Raw genomic sequence first — 25,788 nt, forward strand, 5'->3', positions numbered from 1 at the left:
TTTCATTGAGAAATGAAAGGACTTTTCTTCAAACTCTCCCAGTAAGCTTTGTAATCCAATCCTTGCTCATTGAATACAAAGTCTGAAAATGAAATGAAATGTAACAAGTTACTTCAATTAAAACTTTCCTTTCCTTTTGTTGTGTTCTTTTGGAGACTAATCCAGGGAATATAAGAATGCAGTAGAAATCAAGCTTGATTATAATAATACTCTCAAGTCTGAGACTAATTAGAGCCTCTGCTTACTTTTAAACTTCCGTCTGAGATAAAGTTCATAGGAAGCATTTAAGACTACAGATGAGGGAAGCATTTAGAGTAAAATATTTGATTTTTTATTTAAATGAGAAAAGTATAATCCTGATATACTTACATGGGAAAAGTATAATCCTGATATATTTACATATTTCAAAAGCAATGTGGAAATATTGTTCTAAAGTTTTTAAATTTCTTATGTTTTTTGTGAAGAGGAAGTGGGACAGGAATAACATTATACCTTTGCTTCTGGTATATTCTATAAGTCTGACGGTCTATGAGGCAAATATTACTATTTTATTTTATTGAAATTTATTTATTTTTGGTTGGTCATAGGGCTTAAACTCAGGCCTAGGCTCTATCCCTGAGCACTTTTGCTCGACTAGCATTCTACCATTTTGAGCCACAGTGCCACTTCTGTTTTTTGAGTGCTTAGTTAGAGATAAAAGACTCATGGGGATTTTCTGCCCAAGCTGGATTTGAACTGGGATCCTCAGATCTCAGACTCCTGAGTAGCTAGGATTATAGATGTGAGCCACCGGTGCCCAGCTAAAAGTTAATTTTTAAAAAAGGCAACTTTAAAGTTTGTTTTAAAACCAGTATTTTATTAAATAAATTAGCAAAGTTATAATGAACTATCTGAAAAGCATTCAGGTCTCAAGATTCCAGAGTAAGACATTGGTCCATCACTCTTCCCAGTTGATTTTCTTTGAATTCAAAGGTCTGGGCAGAATGTGTGAATGCCTAGAATAAATGTAGGGTCAGCCCTCTTAACTCATGTCTTTCATGTAAAGATACACCTCATAGATGGTTGTTTGTACTGGTAGAAAAGGATGCAAAGAAAAAAGGAGCCCTAAAACACTGACGGTGGGAATGTCAGCTAGTGAAACCACTATGGGAACTGGTCTGAGATTTTATTTATAAACTAAAAATAAAACTACCCCATGATTCAGTGTGATACCACTCTTGGATATTTATCCAAAAGATTACAAATCAGGATACATAATAAAGATATCTGCACATCCATATTTATTGAAGTACCATAGCTAAGTTAAGAAAAGATGCCTTACTACCACTGAATGGATCAAGAAACTGTTATATGTATATGCACTTATACATATACACACACACATATACACATACAATGAAATTTTGTTCTTGTATCAAGAAGAATAAAATTATGTCACTTGTAGGGAAATGGATATACCTGGAATAAAAAGATACTGAGTGAGGTAAGTCAGGCTCAGAATGACAAGGGACACATATTTTCTCTCATATACGGATATTAGACCTAAAACACATTTGTAAACACAGGGCCATATGTATGTATACACAATCAAGCCGACTGAAGTATGGTATAGACAGTAGTGAGATTCCATAGGGTAAATCCCATTGAACAATCCTCAGACATTTAGCAAAGTGAGTATTAAGACACTGAAACATGTATTGACTGAGGTTGAGGGCTAGGGAGGGGAATTGGAAGCTAATAGGAGGATGACGATTAATGGAAAGAGAAAAGGTGGACAAATATAGTCATGGTACTTAATATACATATGCAAAAATGGAACTAGAAGACTTGATGAGATTGGTGGAGTAAAGGATAGGTGGGAGAAGGGAAGATGATGGGAAGGATGGCTCTAATCATGATGTATTGTACAAATAAAATGGATATGTTAAATTGAAACCTTCTTGTATAATGATTTAAAGATCACCATTAACAGCAACAATAACAAATAATGTCTCCTCTATGGAATGGTGAACCCAAAAGGCAGGTAAATCAAGAGGGGAAGTTCAAGCAATGGGAGTTGGGGATATTTACTGTGGGTAGACACCAGAGGTGGAGGGGGCCATCAGAAACAGGGACTGGGGGAAAGAGAGGGTTGGAAAGACCTGAGAGCTTCAAATCCATGACTAGCTTCTTGGTTATTTCCCCTGAAGTTTGTGCATTTCTCTGGATTTGAGGATTGAACTTAGCACTGTAGGATCTCCCTGGAGGTGTGTTTGTTACTGCCAGAGTCACAGCAGCAGGATTGTATTGAAACTGACCTCTGAAAACAACTGCTCTAACTTGAGAGGTGTATTTGATTTTAGATAAGGCATTAAAAAGGCTAGTTTCATCTGTGTTCTTAACTGCTGGCTTACCTGTCAACTGGAGTGACAGAGGCCATGTTTTTCCAAAGAGCTCATTGACTACATCACTGGGGCTCTCAGGCTATGTCTTGCTTGTTTTCCCGTGACAGTTTCCTAAACTCTTCATCTACATGAATAGGCCTGTGTTGAGCTCACCTACCTCGGCCTTGCTCATCCTCACCATATCTTTATAGAATGGTAATACATGTTCCCTTGCCACTCCTTTCTCCTGGGTTCCCTCTTGTCTGTCACACAGTACCTGCCTTTAACATTGAATAGCTGCCAAGACTTATCTAGGCACCATCACCCTCCCAGAAGTGTTTTCTGTTTCTCTCAAGCTGGGCTCAGGATGATCCCAGTCAAATAGCCTCTTAGATAACACTAATCATCTGTATATAAATTAGCCATGTGATAGGCTTTGCATTTTAATCTGACTCCTTCTATGCTTCCTCCTTTGTGTCTAGGTCTAGATCCCTTGGAGGATCTTAGCCTCAAATACTTATAAAACTTCAGGAATCTCTTGTAAATAGATCGAGCACATCCTGGAAGAAGATGATTTGATTTCTAAAAACCAACAGTTATACTTTGGGACTTAATTGAGTTCCCTGTAATCTGTCAGCTTTTTGCTTTGCCTTCGTCTGTCCTGAGCTCTTCATATCTCAGGGACACTTGTGTCCCCTGAGAAATTGGGGCCATTGAGGTGGTTCATGTGCCATTAGCCTGTCCTTGCCTATCAGAAGGATGATACGATTATGGGAAATAGGTTTGGCTGGGATGTCAGTGTGTGAGACAGAGAGAAGGGAATTAAATTACCCGTGTTCATGCAGTTGTCACGGAGCAGGGAAATCAGGTACCTGAGCTCTTGGTACAAATCAATGGCTGTTAGCTGATAAAAATCACAGAGCCTGTTAGTGGCCTCACCTCAGGAGAAGCTTTCTTCCTGGTGTGTGATGGGGAGAGACTACTGACATCCCCCATACTCACTCACTAAAGCGTCAAACGCAGCAGCAATTTCCTTTCACCAAGATGGAAGTGATTCCTTCCTATGCACATGTGGAACATATATACAGTCATCATGGCGTCTCTGAAGGTACGATATCCGTTGTTGGCAAAGAAAGGCAATTGTGAGTGTTCAGGTTTTTAAATAAAAGTGAGCAGTTTTATGCTGAAAGTAAAAGCCACAGTGAAATGATTTTAGGTTATGGACTGGGGAGGGGCATGAAGGACACATCTGGGATGCTGCACAGTTTGTACGTGGAAGCTTGCCTGATGGTTATCAAGCAGTCTCTCTATGTGAAAGCAAGATTGAATAATATGCAGAAGATGAATATATTGAATGCGCCTTACATGTACCACTTGTATAAATGCCATTCTTCAGCAAACATTAAAAAAAGATTTCTTTTTTTAAAATTTTATGATAAAGGTGATGAACAAGGGTGTTACAATTACATAATAAGATAATCAGTACATTTCTTTTTGAACAGTGTTAGCTCCTCCCTCATTTTCTCCCACTTCCCCCCCTCTCTGCCAAGCTGTAAAGTTCATTTCCAACATAGTGTCTAGTGAGTATCATGGTTGCATTGTTACACCCTTTGTCCCATTGTTTCTGTGATTCCCTTTCCCTTCCCCAAATCAAATAAACACATAAACATGACACAAAAACACTGACTACAGGGAATAAACCAAAGGATGAAAAAGAAAGAGAAAAGAAATAACTGCAAAGAATACACTAAAAAACAAGCAAACAAAAAACCCCCAAAACTCTTGTTCCATTTCTTAGAATTCATTTTGATAATCATCATTTTATATGGTTATATGCACATAACTATTGAACTACTCTGATCCTCTGCTAAAAGTATTCTATCATTGAAAAACCAAATGGTTTTTCAACCAAAGGGTGTCAAAAGGTTGATTCTTAGTTAAATGCCACTGTTAACTTTGTCTTAGCCTTACTCTTGTTGATGTGATGGATTATATTAATTGATTTGCACATATTGAACCAGCTTTGCATCCCTGAAATGAATCCTGTTTAATCATTGTGTATGATTTTTTTGATGAATTGTTCAAGTTGATTGGCCAAAATTTTGTTGAGAAGTTTTGCTTCGATGTTCATCAAAGAAATGGGTCTGCAGTTCTCTTTCTTTGATGAGTTTTGGTCTGGTTTTGGGATGAGGGTTATGATGGTTTCATAGAAAGAGTTTTGTAGTGAAATTTCAATTTAATTAAAGAGTTGGAGGAGTATTGGTGTGAGTTCTGCTTTGAAGGCCTTATGGAATTCAGCTGTGAATCTACCTGGTCGTGGGCTTTTCTTAGATGGGAGGTCTCTTATTGCTGTGTCTATTTTGATGTTTGATATGGGTCTGTTAAGTTCATTGAAAACATCTTGGTTTAGTTTGGGCACTCACTAAAGCTCAATATTTGCTAGTAATTTGCTGGAAATTCTTCCATTCCTTCCAGATTCTCAAAGTTACTAGCATATTATATATAAAGGTTTGAGAAGGATTCCATAATAATGTTCCAAATCTTGGTTGTTTCTATGGTGATGTTTCCATTCTCATCTCTGAGTTTGTTTATTTGAGTGTGTACTGTTCTTTTTTTGGTAAGATTTGCTAAGGGTCTGTCAATTTTGTTAATTGTTTCGAAGAACCAACTCTTTGTTTTGTTGATTCTTTCTATGGTTCTTTTGTATTCTAATTCATTTAATTCTGATTTAATTTTAATTATTTGTTTCCACCTACTAGATTGGGGTTTGGCTTGTTGCTCTTTTTCAAGGAGCTTAAGGTGCATCATTAAATTGTTGGTTTGAGATCTCTCCAATTTGTTGATATAGGAACACAGAGCTATAAATTTTCCTCTGAATACTGCCTTTGCTGTGTCCTGGAGGAGCTGGTAATTTGTATTTTCATTTTTGTTAAATGTCATGGACATTTGAATTTCCTTTCTAATCTCTTCCATGACCTACTGGTGGTTTAACAGTGTGTTGTTCAGCCTCCAATGTGTTACAGGACTTTGTTTGGTGACTTTTGGTGTTGATGTCTAATTTTATTCTCTTGTGGTCTGAGAAAGTTCAGGGGATAATTTCAATGTTTCTGAATTTGGCCAAATTTGCTCTGTGACCTAAAATGTGGTCTGTTTTGGAAAATGTTCTGTGTGCTGCTGAGACAAATGTGTATTCTGATGCTGCTGGGTGAAATATTCTGTAGATGCAGTTGTTTAGATCCAAGGTTTCTCTGTTGAGTTTTTACTGGGTTGATCTATCCAGCAGGGAGAGTGGTGTGTTAAAGTCCCCAACAATTACTGTCTTTGGATCTATGTGGGATTTTGTATGTGATGCTTGGGAATCAAATGTGCATGGATGTCTTCAGTATTGTTGGGCTCATTATTTGTGGTTGCTGATGAATTTAGCATGGAGCTAGAACCTATGCAGGAAGCCTCTGCAGGGAGTAGTTTGGTCTCGAATGTGATCTGGGGTTCACTTTTCTGCTGTGCTTTTCTTTGTAGAGTGTGCTGATTTAACTGAAAGAGGCAGGTGAATAAAAGGCTCAAAATATCCTTTCTTAAATCCTGTTCCTTTTCTCCACCTGCATACTTGCATTCTCTGAGTTGTTTGGGCAAAGGCAATGTCACATTCAATTGGTAATAAGTCTTGCCTTACTTTAAAATCTTGATGGGTTAGGAATAATCTAAATTCTGTGTTTTGAAGTCATCCACAAGCTTGTCATAAATTGTTTTACACATACATTTTTAAAATAAATCATAGGAATTTTCAAGTAACACAAAAGTAGAGAGAATAGTGAACTTGGTATAACCTTCATCTAGTTTCAAGAATTACTGACATTTGCCAATTTTATTTTATTAACCTCACCTGGTTTTTTTCTTCCTTGGTGGTGGTGCTGGAAATTGAACACAAAGCCTTAGTTACTATGAGACCGGTTCTCTATTAGCAAGCTATGTGTCCAACACTAAAATTTTCCTCTACCACTTAATTTTTTTTTCTTTTTGCTGGAATTATTTTTTCTTGGCATTATTGAAGATTGAACTCAAGGCCTTGTGCTTGCCATGCAGGGGCTCTATCACTTGAGCTACACCACTACTCTTTTTATGCAAAAGTTATTTTCAAAGTCAGGTATTACTTTATGCAACTTTCCTACTTGTAGTCTTCCTGTTGCTGGGGATGACAGGCATGTGCCACTACACCCAACCATTGCATTTCATCCATGGCTGGGATAGCAGACACCTGCCACCATGCCCATCTTTTGGTTGAGATGGGAGTAAACTTCTTTTTGCCCAGGCTGGCCTTGAGCTGTGATCCCCCTATTTCTGTTTCTCAAGCAGACAGAGTTACAAGCTTAAGCTACTGCAACCTGCATTTTGTTGGAAATGTTTGAAGCCAATTCTTCTTTGTATCTGAACTTTCTATATATACCTTAATAAAAACAGCCTCCTTCATGAATACCTTTTAGACTTTCTGGAGGCCTGCCTTGAAGTGTTTTTGATTTTACAGCAGAAACTTTCCTTGAGCCAATAGGTTGCTTTTGCCAAGACCAATTAATTTCCTCATTCGTAACACAGAGCAACAGTCCTGCACTGTGTACAAGTGAGTTGCACAGCTTTTCCTTGGCTGTTGCTAGATATTTGTTATCCTTCTGCCCTTATACAACACTGCTAGTCAATACTATCTTGAGAATCTTGAGGGGCTCTTGTCACAGAATTAGGGGCAAAGAAACTGACTTTGCACAAAGGCTCTCCTTCCAGCCATTTTGACCTAGCAATATGGTCCAGGCTCCTTGAGATTTATGTGTGTTAAAGGTATTGCCTCCTTCCCCCACCCTGTCTGCAAAGCAGTTAAATCAGTAGCCAGTTTGGAACGCTGCCTTTCTGGGTATTGCACATCAATACATCAATATGTAGAAAGAACAGAGGTTTGTGATTTACCCAGTGTGTCCCAGCTATGTGTTCCTTCACCTTGATCTATGAAATACTTTTAAAGTTCTAATTGTAATTGACATGACATAATATTTATCATAGATAACATTAATATTTATTATTCTTACCATTTTCACCTGTATAGTTTGGTAGTGCTCATTATACTCATATTGTTGTGCAATCATTCTGCAAGACTTTTCATCTCGCAAAACAGAAACTCTACACCCATAGAACACTTCCTTCTCCAACTTTTCTGTTTTGACACAGCCTTACTATTACCCATCTCTATAACTTTGACTCTTTAAGGTATCTCATATAAATGGAATCACAAAAAGTTTTGACCTTTTTGTGACTGGCTTATTTTACTCAACTAATGTCTTCAAGTTTTGTCTATTGTTCATATATAGCTTGTGTCAGAACTGATCCACTTCTGGCTTTTGGATGGCTAATTGGAGATAAGAGCCCCACAGACTTCCTGCCAGGGTTGGCTTTGAATCATGGTGATCCTCAGATCTTAGCCTTCTGAGTAGCTAGGGTTATAGGTATGAGCCACTGGCACCTGGCAGAATTTTCTTTTTAAGGTTGCTTGCATGTATTGTATGCCATATTTTGTTTATCCATTCACCGGTCAATAGACATTTGAGTTGCTTTTCTTTTTCGTGTTATATGGTATGAACATGGTGCATAGTGTGTATATGTGTGTGTGTGTGTGTGTGTGTGTGTGTGTGTGTGTGTGTGTGTGTGTGTGTGTGTGTGTGTGTGTGTTAAATGAAACCTTTTCTCATGTCTGGAAAATGAGCTTAAATATGCTATAATTTGCTCAGCTTATTCTGAATTGGAAAGGAGTAGGTAATAATTTTTCCAAGGTCATGTAGTTCTTTATGTGAGCATTGCAGCACCCAGTGAAGGAAGCAGAAATGGCATCTAGGAGATTATGTGGGACTGCTGACCATTGCATATGTTTTGCTTTATGAGCCCTGGTTGAAATTTGGGTTCTTATCTTGTCTAAGGGGACATCTTAAGAGATTTACTCTGTAGAATGTTCACCAACATTTTGGCTTTGATTTTGAAATTACAGAGCTCACCCAGAATCCATCAAACCAGTCATCTTAAAGGTCTTGAAACAACTGACATCTAGCACTCCTTGAAACCCAGAACCACCCACTTACCACTGTGGGAAGTCAAATGGATTTTTGAGAAGTTAAGAAGGTGATACCTATAGATTTTTTTTATCTCAAAATATTCTGAACCTTGCTTTCTTTCTGTGTAATTTTCTAGATGTAAAACATGAAATATCTAAAGAAATGATTATTAAAACAAATTAAGCATCTATCAATTCAGTTTAAAAAATGTATCTGTGAGTTAAAATTACAGTGTGCCTTACATTCTAGCTTACAGAGCACAGTCTACATCAGGATTCATTTTCCCAAACTAGGAATTTCTGTCTCTGTGATCATTACATTCTTTCGCTGAGTTTTTCCTTTCTCATCCCCAAGACAGTTTTGTTTTTTCATGCTATCATCCACTAAAGCTATTTAGTGTTCTTAATAAGAAACATCATTGAACATATCTGTGGATGTTAGCTCTATTTATGCATCCATTATCAATGAAATTTTTTTGCTTCCAAATGAATTTCTACTTTATTTAAAGCCATTTTCGTCTATCAGCAAATTAATTCTATTTACATTTTCATGTGTTTTACTTCTTTCCAGAGACTCACTGTTTTACAAAATCAAACTATTAAAACTTCTGAAAACGAACAAAAAATATACTGTCTGCTTATAAACAGTGGAAGTAGAATCACCATAAGAAATACTTTTGACACAATGACAATCAATCATGGTGATGTTCATAGTATCTAGTTTTTTTAGGACAAAGAATACATATAAGAACCGGCTGCCAGGTCAAATTGGTGAGACATCTAAATAATGTGTTGGATTAAAATTATATTACTGTAGATACCTGTTTCATCCCACACCTTGTTGAGAAATTTGGGCTTTCTCCAGAGCTTACCTGAGATGTCAGGATAAGTAATTGCCTTCCTGCTACCAATTTGGAACTTAACATTTGGTCAGGCCTATTCTTGCTGCCACTCCATAGATAATAAAATTCCTGAAAGGATCTTTTCATTGGCAGACATTAGTTCCTTTTGTTTTCTCTGCAGAAAATGAGTTGCTTGGCTCTGAGATAGGCAGGTATCCAAGCACTAATACTTTTCCTTTCATTCTAAAATCAGGTCATATAGGCCCATCATTCTCTATGACAGCTGCAAGATGACAGTCCTGCATGTCCTTTATCTTTCAGTATCACACAAGGACAGTAACAGTGGTTGGTATTTTGTCAGCAGGCTCAAGAGCCAGGGGACAGGCATAATGTGGATTGGAAAAGATGTTTAACCCCTACAGACACTACTTTCCTGTTATCTTCAAACTGATCAGAGTCCTTCATGCTAACCTATCTTCACTTATTCCTTTAGAATGATAAAACACAACATACTTTGTTGACTCATATGTCTCTTTGCTCCTTCTCCTCCCTCCTCACTCCCTGGATCCTTTTATTTTAACGTAACTGATCAGGTTTTGGCAAACTATGGTCTCATGAGTCAAATCCAGTTCATAGCTGGTCAGATTAGAATGTATTTTACATTTTTAAATGGTTGAAAGAAATAAGAACATTGTTTTGTGACACATGTAAATGGTATGCTAGTGCTCAATTAAAGGTTGATTGGAGCTCAGCCATGCAGAATTATTTTCAGGTTATCTGTGGCTTTTCCTCTGCAACCCTGACAAATTTGACATAGTTGAGGAGTTGCAACAGATACTGATTGGCCCACGAACCTTAACTGAAGCAAGTCTAGGCAGTTCTAAAAAAATATGTGTTATCTCCTGTATATAGAGCTTCAATCTTGTTCTTACCTGTAGTGGTAATTTTTCAGTGTTACAGAAAAGTTATTTTTTTTCAGGAGTCAGATGGAGAAAGTTTCTTTAGTCCATCTCTCATGTTCTATGTATGAAGGGAACAATCAAAGTAGTGAGATACTGTAGCAGTTCAGGCAGTAAATCATCTAATCGGCAGGGATTAGTGTATCCACTGATTGTTACTTCCTCTCCAGCCATTTTCTTTAGAAGTTCATCTCAACTTGTTACTATGTCAATTCCAAGACTAGTAGTAGCACTTTTTCTTTCTTAAGAAATCATACATTTATTATACAAATGATATGTAGAAGTTACGCTTTTAGCTCAGAAAATGGGAACATGAATTTATTATAAAAATTTTAACACTGTCCCCCCTTTTTGAATGCTATGGCTCAAATCCAGGACTTTATACATTCCTATTTTAAATATAATTTTATTGGTTTACCCTTTGTCCTTTGTCTCACCATTTTGTTGTTCTCCTTCACTACTCTAATTCAGATAAACATATATTAAGTACCCAGGGTACCAAAATCAATGCAACAATGATACTCACACACAAGACAATATGTTGGAAATAAACTGTACAACTCGGGGGGCGGAGATTGAGGGAAGGCAAAGTGGGAGAAAAAGGAGGGGTGTAACAAGTTTGACAAGAAATATACTATCTTACTTATGTAACTGTAACCCTTGTGTACATCACCTTGACAATAAAATAAAATCGAGATAAATAAAATATAATCTTATTGTTATTACTAAGGTGTTGTACAAAGGGGTTACCATTTCTTTAGTCAGGTATTGAGTACATTTCTTGTTTGGACAATGTTACCCTTTCTTTTGCTTTCCCTCAGTTTCCCTATCCTGTCCCTGCCCACAAGTTACACAGTTCATTTTCTACATAGTGCCTGCTAAGTACCATGACTGCATTTGTTCACCCTTTTCCCTTTCCTTTCTGTCCCCACTTCAAGAAACAGAAAAAAGACCAAAGAAAAGCAAAAATAATCACCATCACCACTACCACCAACTTGGACTTTATACATTCTAAGTGTGTGCTCTACCACACAGCTGTACCCTCAGCCTCACCAAGTTTGTTTAGCGGTCTCCTTTCAGTGTTCTAATATTTTTTGCCTTCACTATAAAAAATGTTTATTACAAATCTGTACACAAAGCTAACTTGATGGTAAACAACTTCTGTACTGATTAGTTGATAGTTGAAGTAAAATTACCTGAAGGAATATTTTTGCATATGTATTAGAGAGTTTAAATTTGCATGTGGTCTGTCTTTATGCAGAGTAATTAAACTGGATCTATTTACTGCATTTTTAAGAGTTACCTGTTAAAGTTTAAAGTAAACATTTTAGTATGTCTTGCAAAGAACCCTCATTCCCCCAATATTGGTATTTCCTTTCCAGACTTCATTCATTCACTGCATTGTCAGCCTACCATCCTCTTAACTACAGAGTGGTAATTCAACACCACCATTGTGTTGAACAATGATGCTATGGAACTCTGCTCCACTAAGCAGAGGATGCAAATCCTGCTTTGCAAATAAATACATTCTCCTGTCTATATTTGATGTCCAGCTTTAGGACAAGGTCACACAACTCTTTTATTCCTTGTTAGGTGTCAGTCATGGGGCCCAAAATGTATAAAGCTTGAAATAGTGTATTTGAGATAAATTCTGAGGAACAAATCATTATATATGCTCTGTCTTTAATGGAATCATTCCCCAAAGGTGCTGGAAATCTCAGGCTAGTCCACAGCTTGGCTGGGCAGAACTTTGCCAGGTTGTTTACCTTGGCTATGATGGCCTCTTTTAATCTCGAATGGGAATATGGGTTAGCAGGGCAGAGGTGTGGAGCCTTGGCTGGGGTTCAATCTGGACTATTCCTGGCTCCGAGGCAATGGTTCATTTTGCTCAGCTCTGCAAGAGTTAGTTATTAGAGTTGTCAAGCCAGAATTTATGAGGACTCCAGTGGCATCTGCTAGAACTTCCTGCAGGATTTACCTAGAATTCTGGCACCAGCTAGAAGATTCTAGTAGTTTAATTGTTTAAAGTTACTGTGGCCCCTGCTGTCCACTGGATGGTCTCCCAGATTTTTCATGTGTGTGGATTCTATTTCACTGAAAGAGATTGTGAACTCCCCTGGAAACTCATTGACTCCTTTAAGAAAAAAAAAACCACACACACAGAAAGCAAATAAAGGCTGAGGGATCCCTCAGTATCTTGCAGATAGCAACTTCTCTGCAAAATTTGACTGCAGGGAAACAGGAGAGAGGCTAGAAGTTCTGGGGAGAATGTTTGTGTTTGCATGTATATGCTGTGTGATGTTAATATATGTCCCAGCTAGACTTCATGTGGAACAAATTCAAGGGCAATGATTTAATTCTCTTGTCATTACAAAAACAGTAGGCAGGATGAGTGTGAGGCTTAAATATCTTTCTTGCACCATTTAAACTATACATGCCACCTGTGGGTTCCCTGCAGCGCCCTCTTGTTGCAGTAGGTCTCCTAATTTGCTTTTCAGTCCCTTTCATCTCATCATTGTTCTCCCAGGCACAGCTCTGCAAACCACACAGAGGCCTTTCAACATCCCTGCATTTTGTTTTATTCAGCCAATTGACTAGTACTGTCGGCTAATTGGAGTGGAAATGTAAAATGAAAGCTGTATTATTCAGTTGCCAAATCTCTTCACTTGGCAGGGAAGTGGGTGAGGCTGGTAATTGTACCAGAAGTGTAATTGCTCTGGGTTTTGCCTCTGGATTTAACAAGGAATCCTGGGAGAGTCTTCCTCTGAGACATTTGATACCTGCTTCTCTCCAGTGGCCTCCAGACGCACAGGGGAGCAAAGCCTCTCATGCATTCTTGTGTTGCTTGAGAATAACCACTGTGTATTTTGCTGACTGTAGGAGTGGGTTCCTTGGTCTGAGTACTTAGTCAATATGTCATTCCTGTCAGAACTGGCAGTTATTTTCCTCTTAGTGTAGAGCAAGGCTGGAATCCACGTTCCTTGGGGTGAAGATGCTAAGCTCATGTGCCAGTAGTAGCCCATGCCAGGGTGTTCTTGATATAGAACAGAAGCCCATTTTATAAATGAGCTATGATTGAAAAAGATTTACATGGTTGGAAAGAGTTGAGTAGCTTAATGGAAAAATAAGGAAAGAAAAACGTAGATGATTAGTTTATCATTGAAGCTGATCATCTTGACTTTGGCCCAGCCAGGTTCCTTCTTTACATTTCCACTTAAACTTATGAATGAAATGTCAGTAATAATAATACCTTTGCATAGATTATGTTGAGCTAATCTGTGGGAACACAGAGTACAGGTACTTTACTCCCCTCCTCTCCTAGATTAACCCTAAGCCCCTGGCAGACCAACAAGAGTGATCCTTCCCACTTCACCAGCCTGGACAGAGCTTCAGAATCCTCCTCAACACAACATCTCAGGCAACTATTTCCAGAGCAGGCATATGTGATAACATGTATTCACCTTCCTTGACTTGGGAATTCGAAGACATTCAATACTGTGAACCCAAGGAATGGAAATGGAAGCAACTATAAGTAATTATGATATGATGAGGAGGGTGATTATTATGCAATGCTATTACCATGCAGTTTTGTTACTAAACCATTATTATTTTATTGTGGACTATGGAAAGATTCCTTGAACATTTTCTGAGGAGAAACTGCATTTGTTTCCCTGAGACAAAAACAGTTATGCAAGCTACTGAGAGGGGAAGGTTGCTGAAGCTGGCCTGGCTGCCCTTGGTGATCTCTGGCTTCCTCTCTCCCTTCCAGAAATTCTTGCCAGTTGCAAAAAGGCAGGGGTATAGGTGGATGGGGGATTATTGATCAGTGAGGTTCTAGCCTGTTGGGAGCTGTTCTCTTTGGAACCAGTGTCATTGTTCATTAAAAGAGTGTGTTCCTTGAAAATAAGTAATTCTGAGTTTGTCTTGGCTTTGCCATTTATGGGATAATTGACCAAACACTCTCTACCATTTTAATTTTCTTATTTTGTAAAACAGAAGTGATAGTCATTACTTTGCAGGGTTTTTGTAACATATACATATATACATATGTAACGTATATTATAGTTGACTATGTAAACCAATAATACATGAATGTCTACATATATTCACACATATAGGACACATGTAGACATATCACTTGTGTAATGAAATTTTTAAGTAGGGCTTGAGAGGTGTTGTGTTTGATTTGTTTAAAAAGCAGCATGTCTGTGGATAGGACATTGAAAAGTCAGCCTTTTGACTTGTTTGCATATTAGTTGCATATTGATGGGGATCTGGTTGTGAAATACACACAGAAGAGGAATCTAGGCATGATGAAGTGCTTCGCAGGCCCATGCAGAAGTGTACACTGCAGTCCTTGAGAAAATAGGTGATAGAGATTTTCCAGAGTGCACAAAAAGGTCTGAGGATGGATTGCTGAACCCAAGCTAAGGACTCTCCGCTGTGTTATCTAGTTTATACTCCTGGTATTCCCTTAGAGAAAATATTATCTTTTTTTTTTCCAAAAAAGGAAACAGGTTCAGACAGTATTATCATTTCATGGAAGGTTCTAGAATTGTTGATGTTAGTAGATACACTTGAATTCAGAGTTATTTAATGCCCAAATCCCTCTCTAGAGGGAATTAGATGATACCATATGTAGCATCTCTGAATCTTATGGAGGAGCATCCTGGTATACAGGGAGGAGTCTGGACTAGAATCAGGGATTTTTCTATTGTTTGAGTGCTCTTTGTCTATACTATGCTCCATCTTCAATTATTATTATTTTTGGCTTTGTTCCTTGATTATTTCCACTGTATTTCAAATGTAAGAGTAAATGTGGTCAGTTCAATGAGGACTACTGCAAGGGTCTGGAAAGAGGAAAGATTAGGGCCTGAGGACAGACAGAAAGCCTCAAATGATTGGATACAAAGTTCATGCAACATTTGACATTCAATCAGAAATTCGAGAGGCTCCTTTAGAGCCACGGTCTTGACTGGAATGTTGTCTAGAAGACAAGCTCTCAACTAGCGCAGATTGAATATGGCCATTTCAGCTGCATGATTTTAAAAGGGCAGCAAGTTGAATGAAGTGCTGTGGTTTGTGTATTCTACTTTTCGCCAATCATACTGCAGAATCATTCACAATTCTTTATTTTTGTGAATATCCACCCATCCACCGATCCATGAACTCATTCACAAATGTCAACTGCTTATTAATGCTTTAGTGCTTGTAGGAAGACAAAGCTGCCAAAATATGAAGATTTTTCTTTCTCTTGGGATGGGAGACAGATAAGTAAAAAACTAATTATAAAATGGATGATAATGATCTAGTAGAAGAGGAAGACAAGAAAATAAATAATTTTTATGGGAGAGAATAGTATAGCTATAGTTTAATTTCATGTGCAAACATTATGAATGTTTAAATATTTTCCCCCTTCATGTGGCTTAGGAATATAAAATAAAGTCTTTGGAGCTAAGTTGATAATGGAAAAAAAAGTAATTACAAGCATAAGATATGGTAGAATCTCCTACAATCTGGGTTACTTAAAGTGGAAATATGAGGCTGACTTTTTATTCATAATGGAAATTTTCTGTGGTTGGCATCTCTAGGAATTTATGAGAGTTATTTTGTCTCTCTTAGGAGTGCTCTTAGGTCGTGCATTCACTGTAACAGGATTGTATACAACAAATGGAAAGCTAGGTGTAGGAAATAGAACCATACAACTAAGTCTGGGTTTCAGTTGCTTCAGAATTTGAAATGAGGAGCACATTACTTGGGTATTTTATTTTACTCTGTATTTTAAAGAATTCTTTTTTTTCTCCATATATTTTGCAACTCTAGGAATATAGTTTCCACAACATTTGATAGTAGAACATTGTGTAAATAATTAAGACATGAGAAATTAAATTTCTATCTTGGTCACTGGAGATTCCAGGAGGGACTGGCTGTAGTTCTGAATGCTACAACTATCTTTCTGTCCTAGAAAATACCATGACCAACAGGTTAAGGTTGGAACACTTGACCAAGTTTCTACCTAATGCTGATTAAATGCTTCCTATGGACAAGTGAGTCATTGTTTTAAAGATATTAGTTTATTTCACCCTGACAATGCCTTGATTGGCCCTCTCTTACCTTAGTTTACTCACTGGAAAACAGAGACTCAAGAAAAGCCAACAACTAGAAAAGTGAATTAATTAATCCAGCATCCTAAAGCTGGGAAGTAGTTGAATTGGTATTTGAACCCCAGGTTACTAGTTTACCATATCAGCACATTCCTTGAGCTAGGACTAGATTACATGTTTGTAGAAAAAACTGGGTGCACAGAGATAATGTGGTGGGAAATAGAAGTTTGAGAGTCGAATGCACTAGTTCAAATGTAGGTACCTTCACATATGAGCTTTGGGGATATTACCTGGGCTCTCCAAACCATTTTTTCTCACCTTTAAAAATGAAATGATGAGGGCTAGGAAGGTGGCTTGTGGTAGAGTGCTTGCCTTGCATGCATGAGGCCCTGACTTCAATTTCTCAGCACCTCATAAGTAGAAAAAGCCAGAAGTGGCACTGTGGCTCAAGTGGTAGAGCTCTAGCCTTGAGCTGAAGAGCTGATGGACAATGCCCAGGCCCAGAGTTCAGGCCCCATGACCAACATAAAGAAGAAAAAAAGAAAAAAAGAAGGAAAGAAAGGAAGAAAGAAAGAAAGAAAAAAAGAAAAGAAAGGAAGGATGATAAAAATCTATCCTAAGGGGATTTTTTTTATTTACTCATTAATTCATTGATTTTTGCAAAACTAGAGTTTGAATCAGGGCTTTGTACTTGCTAGTGAGGCACTCTACCATCTGAGCTATACCACCATCCCTAATTGACTGGTTATTTTTGAGATGGTGTATCTCCTTTTGGCTCTGCTAATCTGGACATGATTTTCCTATTTATACTTTGCACTACAGCTGGAATAACACGCCCAGCCTTTTTTATTGTTGAGATGCAGGGGTCTCATGAAGTTTTGACGCAGGCTAGCTTGGAACCAGGATTCTCCCCATCTTAGTTCCACTGTGCTTGGCTTTCTATGAGGTTTTAAAAGGAAAAACGAAAGATAAAGTGCCAAAGAATGTGGATCCTAGAAGGTGAACTCTTCCTTCTCACTTACTTCCTGAGCTCAACAAAAGTGGGAAAATACATCTGGCTTTGGAATGTGGGAGGAGCTTTAAGAACCCGAGGCAGGAGCCTTGGCTGAAAAGCAGAGAAGGCTTTCCGGAGGAAGCAGTATTTAGTCTGGGACCTGGAGTTATACGGAAGTCAGAGAGGGCTTGGATCATTCAGCCATCAGGTCATTTACCACTCAACAGTCCTGTGCATCCATTGAAAATGGAGGCAACCCTGCCCTGGGACATGTCTTGTTAATCTCTTAAAGTTGGAGATTAGAAGTAAGAGTGATTTAAAATGGCAAGACTGCTCTACAATTAACGCATTGTTAATGAAGTTTCATAACAGCACAAGAGAAAAACTTTAAAAAAATTAAAAAGGGAGCAAAGGAAGAGTAGCAATGTTTGACAAGAAATGTACTCATTACCTTACTCAGGTAACTGTAACCCCTCTGTACAGCACCTTTACAAGAAAATACAATTTAAAAAAAATTAAAAAGGGATAGACTTGACTCCCAGATCCATGTATTACCAGCCAGACACTGTGCATTTCACACAATTGTTCCACTCTGTAATTCCTAATTTATAAACACAAGGAATATCATAATGTCTTGGAATGTGATAAGGAATCATGAGTGTGTGGAGAACTTGGGATGGGCTAACTTAAAAAAAAACACTTTTTTTATTGTAAAAATACTGTACAGAGGGGTTACAGTTACATGAGCAAGGTAATGAGTACATTTCCTGTGGAGCATTGTTGTCTCCTCTGTTTTTCCCCTACCATCCCTTCCCTCCCACCTCCACAACTGCACTCTCCCCCCCCAACCCCCTCCTAAATTGTAAAGTTCATTTTCAACATAGTGTCTTGTACATCTCATTGTTACAATGGGTCAAGCTGTATCCCTATTTAAGCATTTTGTTTTTTCCCTTCCCATCCCCAAATTAGAGAAGTGTATATACAAGATGCAGGGCACCGACATCAAATACAGTGAAAACTGGAGTTGTACCGTATGGGAGGAACATACAAAGAAACAAAAAAATCACATGATACATTATAAGTACATTAGGAACAATAGCAAGCAAGAAAAAAAACACTTGTGTTCCTATCTTCGGGTTCATTTTGCTTAACATCATCTTATATGGTCATATGTACATAGCTTTTGACGTTTTCTGCTTATCCCAGACATATACTAGTTATTGCAAATAAGGGAAACCATGGGACCTATGTTTCTTTGGGCCTGGCTTACTTCACTTAATATATTTTTTTCCAAGTCTTTCCAGGGATGTGCTAACTCTTGGAGGTAGCTTGTTCCTTCTCTTTCCCTTGGCCTTCCTTAATGCTTGTGTTGCACTCTTCTAACACATCTGTATGGCAAGATGTTAGTTTGCAGTGTTCTTCAGGATGTCTTGAGCAAAGGTATTTGTGGTGATATCTAGCAGCTATCTTTCCATCTGTAAATCATGATGTTGCTTCTGTATCCAAGCTGATATTCTTACAGTGAATGCCTTCAGATTTATTGTCTTGAGACAGCTGGAGGAGATCAGGTACAAGAGAATCATTCCAGGTTTCTGAAATGAGAAACTACTTTGGTCCCTGATGTGTAAAACAAGAATCGCTATAAGCAGGTATTATACAGAGCAATCCTTTGAAATAGCTCTCAAAAACGAGAAGTGGCTCGCGATTTTCACTTTTTCTTGGTGGCATTAACTTGTATTTATTTCTTCTGAGAGTAAATACAAAATCTCATACCTTTTCTTGACAACATGTGCTTTCTCCTCTTTGTTATTTGGGGCTGAATGAGGAGCTTTCTATGAACTTTAAAATGAGACCAGATGAAAAGGTACTGTTTGTCTAAGCTGTCTGTGTAAGGGCACTTGGGAAAAGAATTGCACTCTAAAATAACCTTATGAAAGTTATTGATTTGTTTCTTTATGGTTTCTTGAAAAACAAGGACCATTATTTCTGTGCCTGAACTGGAGCTGGGTCAAAGAACCCTTTTTTTTAATGGATTATCTTTCTTGAAAACCAGACTTGTCAGGAAAATGATCCTCCACAAATAAAGACATGAGTCCCAGTTGAGTATTACATCTCTTTCATTGCTTTGAAGGGCAAGAAGAGAGTACAGTTAATTTTTAAACTTTTACTGAATACAGAAGGTTTGGGATAGCTCAGGAAGTTCAGGTAAATCATCCATTGTTAGGGTTGTTTTTGTTTGTTTTTTTCCCCAATCTTGGGGCTTAAATGTCTCTGTCTCTGAGTCTCTTTGTATTTAAGGCTAGTGCTCTACCACTTGTGCTACAGCGCCACTTTCGCTTTTTTTGAATAGTTTGTTAGAGATAGGCGTCTCACTGGGACTTTTCTGCCTGGGCTGGCTTCAAACCATGATCCTCAGATCTCAGCCTCCTGAGAAGCTAGAATTATAGGTGTAAGCCACTGGTACCCAGTTGTTAGGTATTTTGTAAATGGCTGATTTAAATCCCTCAACCCAGGCTAGTTCAGCTCTAAAGCTGGAATGAACCTGAGTATACAGTAACCAGAAAAAAAGTAACCCATATTTTCCATTCTCTTATCTTATATTTTAAAAGTAATGTTGCAAAATCACACAGTTGCCTATTTTTGTTATTGAAAAATAGAAGATACAGATAAGGAAAAAGCAAAAAAGCATATTTACCGTATACTCTGGAATGAGCACACTTCACTTACTAGTTTATGTAATTCCATGCTTTGTTTCTACTTACATAGATATAATTTTAATTACACAATCACTATATTTTACATAGGCTGTTTTATAACTTGAAAGCACAGCTTGCAGGGAGCTTTATTCCTTTTTTATTTATTTTTTATTTTTAAAAGCTGAGGGAATTTTTAAAAAATGAGACGAATTAATCAACAATTTAAGTAGGATTATTATACTATTCAGATGAAAGAAAATTTCTGTTGACAGTATAATGCTATTTAGAATACTGTATAATTCCCTCCAAAAAAAACCCCAAAATTGACTCCTGTTGAGAGTTATAGTCATTGCTTAAATATAGCACTAATCAATGTTTAATAGCTACCTAAGTTATCAAGTTTTTTTTTAAAAAAAATCTATCTTCCTTTTAATTTAAGTATTTGGGGATAGAGGGCAGTCTACTATCTGCAAGAAGCTTTCATTCATATATTATTAAAAATTCATTCTATTTATACAGGTCATATTTTCCTTGCTTTGCAGATTTGTCATGGTCTCATCCTCTAATTGTAGTCAAGAAAAGATACTTTAAGGGTGTTTCTTCTGCAGAATGTCAGATTAGAAGAGGACTATAAAACAATGGAATTACAGTAGTAACATAGAAAATATGTAAAACTTACTTTACAATGTTATTTCTTCAGATTTTATAGCTTTATCCAAAGTTTTAGCTATTGAGGATCTCTAGTATTCCTACTTTCATAAAGCAATTTTATGATGCCATAGAAATTCATTTGTAAAGCTAGACCTCAAAAATACATCTATCTAGGCTGTGGGAAAGGTCATTTTATTTAAAATTAACTAGAAATTATTTATCTCTCTCAGAACATTGAAATAAGGAATTTTTCTTGATACGTTGAATACGTAGTTGAAAAGACACCAGTGAAGTGGTAGCCTTGGACATTATAGAGATTTTTTCTGGAGGCTTTCACAGCTTAATTGGAATCAAATTCACAAGGATAGAATTTTCAGGAGGTAAGCAGGCACTAAGGGTTGTTCATTCAGTTTTTCAACCAACAGACAGTAGAAACTCATCTAGGGTAAGGGATCCACAAACAGGAATGAAAGAGACCCCCTTTCTCAAGAGTCATCGTCTCCTGGGAAGACAGCTGTGCACAGAGTAACAAGACAGCCAAGCACCAGATAAAATTGACCTTCAAATGAATATAAAGTGAAATTATGCTTTTGTGAATGGAAATAAAAATTTTTCTTTGTTCTTAGAAGGTTTCATGTAGAGTTTAGTAAGCTAAGTCTAGTGGAGTTCAAAAAGACTTAGGTTCAGCTTCCCATCAACTCAGTGAGATAGATTTCTCTAATTACCAAGATAGATTAAAAAATAAAAACCAACAAAACCCCCCTCATCCCTCCCTTCTGCAGCAATGTTGAAAGCCAGAGATCCAATTAAGTAAACACTTCACCCTCTTAGGTTAAGAAACATATACTTAATGGTCCCATAGTATATGCCAGACACTGTTTATATATCTTTAAATATAACATCTCGTGTGAGTCTTTCAGTAACTGTTTCCATGTTAACTTAGTCTCCTTATTTCCTAGATAAGGAACCTGGGCACAGGTACTGCAATTCAGAAATCCGATGTACAGTTAATAAATGGTGACTGCAGGACCCATATCCAGTTTTTATGGCACCTAAGGTCTCCAGAGCCTGACTTATTAGAACTTACAAGAAAAGCAGTAATTGGGACAAATTGAACAAATTTATAATAACAATAGTGCTGATTTCATGGGGCTGTCAAGCAGGCAAGTGCTTGGTACAGCATTGTGACATGTAGCTAATTTCCCAGGCTTCCCAGATGATGGCAGGCAGGGGTAAGACACCCTTCTGCTGTCCCCAAACTAACCCTGTGATCAGCACTTCCTGCTTCAAGAGTAATTGGCTAAGACATATGATCAATAAATGATAGCTACTGGCTTTGTGAAATTCTCATTTTTATTTAATCTTTATCCTCAAGCTGAAATTGTTTTCTTAAAATCAGCAGGAAACATATTACATTATGCCCGGAAATGAAATTTGGTTTTCCTCTCCTTCATATCATTTCTCTTTAGGTTAAGTGTGGATTGTGCTTGTCACATATTGCCAATTTTGAAGAATGAGCTATAACAATAAAAAGAAAACCAGAACTATTCCATTCCAGATTCTCATACTCATTTGCTTTGATTGAGAATTTGTCAGTCAGATAGTAGAAATGTAATCTCACTTCAGATATATTTTATATTTCTTAAATGACTTTGGAAAATTTCTTGTTTTGAAGCACATTTCCTAAGAGGCTGTGAATTTTTCTTTTCTTGACCGAGAGGAAGGATGACTTAACTTTTTGCTTGAGAATGTTGTGCATACTAATGTAGATCTGTACCAGTGTTGGCCTGGCTCTTCAGAGAAACAGAACTTATAAGACAGACAATAAGAGAGAGACAGAGACAGAGACAGACAGACAGATGAAGAGATAGATATACACAGAGAGAGACATGGAGCTATAGAGATAGATTGATTTTGAAGAATTAGGTCATGAAACTGTTGGAAGTGGCAAGTTCAAAATTCATAAGGCAGGCCAGCAGACTGAAAACTTAAAATAGTGTTTCCATGTTATAGTCTTGAGGCAAAACTCTCCTTCCCAGGAAAACTAAACTGAGGCAATCACTTGATTGGGTGAGACCCACATTCATGTTGTGGAGGGAGGGTAGTCTCCATTACTTAAAAGTCAGTTAATGGTACATGTCGGTCTCATCAAGAAAATGCAGGTGTTCTTCAGTTTTCAGTGGAGTTATATCCTGATCCATCATAGATCAAAAATGCATTTAATATACCTATCCTAAGGGGCATCCTAGCAACAGTGGGCACAATGGACTATTGGTGTTTACTTTTGTGTTTACCTCTGTGGGAGATTGGAAACTGGTGCTTGCTAACACAGATTACATATTACTAACCATATTACCTATTGCTCATTTTAGATAAGAGTCCCAAATTCAAAGTACAAAGTGTCTTTTGTCCCATCACAAAGTCAAAAAAATGGTAAGGCAAGGACTGCTTGTACCTTGACAGAATTGTATAGAATAATGTTTGAGCAAATAAAGAGGTACTGTAGCCTAGCCAGCTGGCAAATGAAATTACTGTCATATGTGAAAGCACCTGTTGTCAGCATCTATGTTTTCCAGCCCATCCAAGCTCAAGTCAGTACTGGTGTTCTGATGAGTTTTTGGGAGGTTAGAAACTTCTCATATTTCTCCTTAAAGTATTTAGCATCATGTTTAGTAGGTTGACTATGGAAAACCACGATTCAAAAGTCTAAGAAGGAGATAAAAAGCCTTAAGTAAGCAATTTAGGCTAGATTAATGCCTGTTCTTATAAGCATCTACCATGTGTCAGGCCAAGGACAGTTCATGCTATAGGGAACTTATAGTTTGGTTTGGCAAGGATAACAGGCACTTAATGAGCACAGTAAGGTGTGGCAGTGTACTCAGGACATGGTAGAGTAACAGAGAACTGAAGCTACATCCAAGTGGGGACTAATGGTTGGAAACTATTATGCAAAATGGAAGCTTAGAGGATGATATTGCTTTGCCACCTAGGGCAATATAAGGGTTCAAAGAGGAGAATGAGATGTGAGGGGCCAGCTAAGAGGAGCCAACCAGTGTCTTCACCAAATTGTTGTGGATTGATGAAAGTCTCAGGACTATGAGATTCAGCAAGCCTAGAAAAATACAGGAGGGCCAGGCTAGAGGGTTTGTATGTTATCCCAATTTGGGGTAAACATGAGTCACAGATTAGTTCTAAACCAAGAATAACAAAGATAGTATTCTTAAAGAGATGTAATGCTTAAACCTCAGCCCAACAGCGTTAGTGGCAATTGTGAAACTAAGAAGTAGAATAGGAACACGTGTTAGGAAATTGCAGTGCAGCTTGGAGTATCCTTATGACTTCAATGCAGTCATCAAAGCAACCTTTCAATGGCTAGATATGGTTATCAGCTCAGTGGGTGAAGGAGCTGGGCTCAAAGTTACTTCAAAATGGGCACTATTGAAATTAGGATGTAGTATGATGGAAGGTGAGAAATAGGAAAGAATTTTCTGAGCCTTTTAATTAAATCCAGATTCCTTTTTCTGTTCTCGGCGTTATTTTCCTTTCCAATTTATTGAATGATGACATAATGTTATCAATTTGTGTTTATTGAATTCCCTTTTGTTCAGGATGCAGAATAATTTGTCAGTTCCTTAGGAATGGTAGCTTCATTAGGATTCAGTATGTCCAGCGTGCAGCTGAGCATACCAGAGCCACTCGATGCAGAGGTGTTGGTGGAGCTTCTTTAAAAACTGCACTATTTAATTCTCTCTATTCTTTGTGTTAGGATATGTAGCTTGCAGAGAGCTGTAGAGTCAAATCTGCCATGCTTTTTGTACCTAGTGGCAAGTAATGCCTTTTGGATGCTGGTTAGTGCTAGTTAAAGTGTGATTTGCCTTTAAACCTGCTCAGATGGTCTCTGCTAGTTAAAAGCAAAATGAAACTTAAAGGCAGGGAGTAGTGTGTCCTCCTGAGGTTTCAGGCCAATCGATGGGTTTTACTCTGGGTATTGACAGCTCTCTGCTGAATGCCCTTGTCTTTGACTACGTGGGTTGACTGTTATGAAATGGATTATACTGCTTTTGTTGCCGCTTGGGGTTTTATCTGTGTCCAGGGAGTGCTGTGTGTAGTGTGCCTGTGACTTTCCTTTGCCTTTTAATTGTCCAGGAGATGGGACTGTTGCAGATGCTGCTTTTGTGAGCTCAGACCTTGACTCATTGTTTCTAATGCAGAGCGTATGCTTCTTTTCAGGATGCCACAACTTGGAAGCCTGATTCATGCCAGAACTGCCGTTGCCATGGTGATGTGGTTATCTGCAAACCTGTTGTTTGCAGGAACCCTCAGTGTACCTTTGAGAAGGTATGGTATCCCAAATGCATTGGTATGGTCAGGGGAAGGTCAGAGGTTTGGATATTTTTGATGATCTATTTCTAACATTTATCCAAATCTCTAGTTGGGAGCTTCATAAAATACAATAGAAAATTTTATTTTAAACTAAGAATGTCTTAGTTTTCATTAAATGAGCCTTATTCTGGAGCCAGGACTTGGTAACATATTTTTATTATTATTTGTCTCATAGCATGATAGAGAGTTAGTGCCTTTGTTCCCACTTTACAGGTGGAAACATTGAGGTTGGGGATTTTAAGCAATTATTCACAATTCTTGACTGTATACTTAATAAATGCCGCTCAGAGATTTTTACATTGAATCTGACCAATGCGAAACCTGTTGAAGTAGTCTTGACATTTATACACCATTGAGTGGAATGAATGTCAGCACTAACTTCTTGAATATGATCACTCTAGTCTGCTGCTGGGGTTGGTGTTACAGTGCTGCTAGTAGACTCTGCAGGGAAAGCAGAGTGCTTGACTTGGGAGTCTCCTTGTTATTGACCAAGTCTATGAATGATACTTTCTCCTTTCCCTTCTGTTAAATGTGTTCTAAAAGATAGAAAACACATTTTATACTTTTAGTCTGTTAGAATAATTTGTTTCCTAGATGATGCCTTTTTTATTTAAAGCCAATTTAGTTTTAAAAAATTAAAAATGTTTTGGAGTGCTGGTGGCTCACACCTATAATCCTAGCCACTCGGGATCCTGAGATCTGAGGATCTTA

The 25,788-nt window shown here is 37.7% G+C and overlaps 1 protein-coding gene across 1 annotated transcript in view; it reads left to right on the forward strand.

Moving 5' to 3' along the window:
- The window catches only part of Fras1 (Fraser extracellular matrix complex subunit 1), a 448,626-nt gene that overhangs the window by 133,928 nt on the left and 288,910 nt on the right, over nt 1-25,788 (forward strand). Inside the window, exon 3 of the mRNA XM_042678144.1 lies at nt 24,925-25,032. Coding sequence (XP_042534078.1) covers nt 24,925-25,032 — 108 coding nt within the window. The remainder of the gene's footprint in view (nt 1-24,924; nt 25,033-25,788) is intronic.

The sequence above is a fragment of the Dipodomys spectabilis genome, unplaced genomic scaffold (assembly GCF_019054845.1).
Source record: "Dipodomys spectabilis isolate Male_0828 unplaced genomic scaffold, ASM1905484v1 ptg000043l, whole genome shotgun sequence".
NCBI lineage: Eukaryota > Metazoa > Chordata > Mammalia > Rodentia > Heteromyidae > Dipodomys > Dipodomys spectabilis.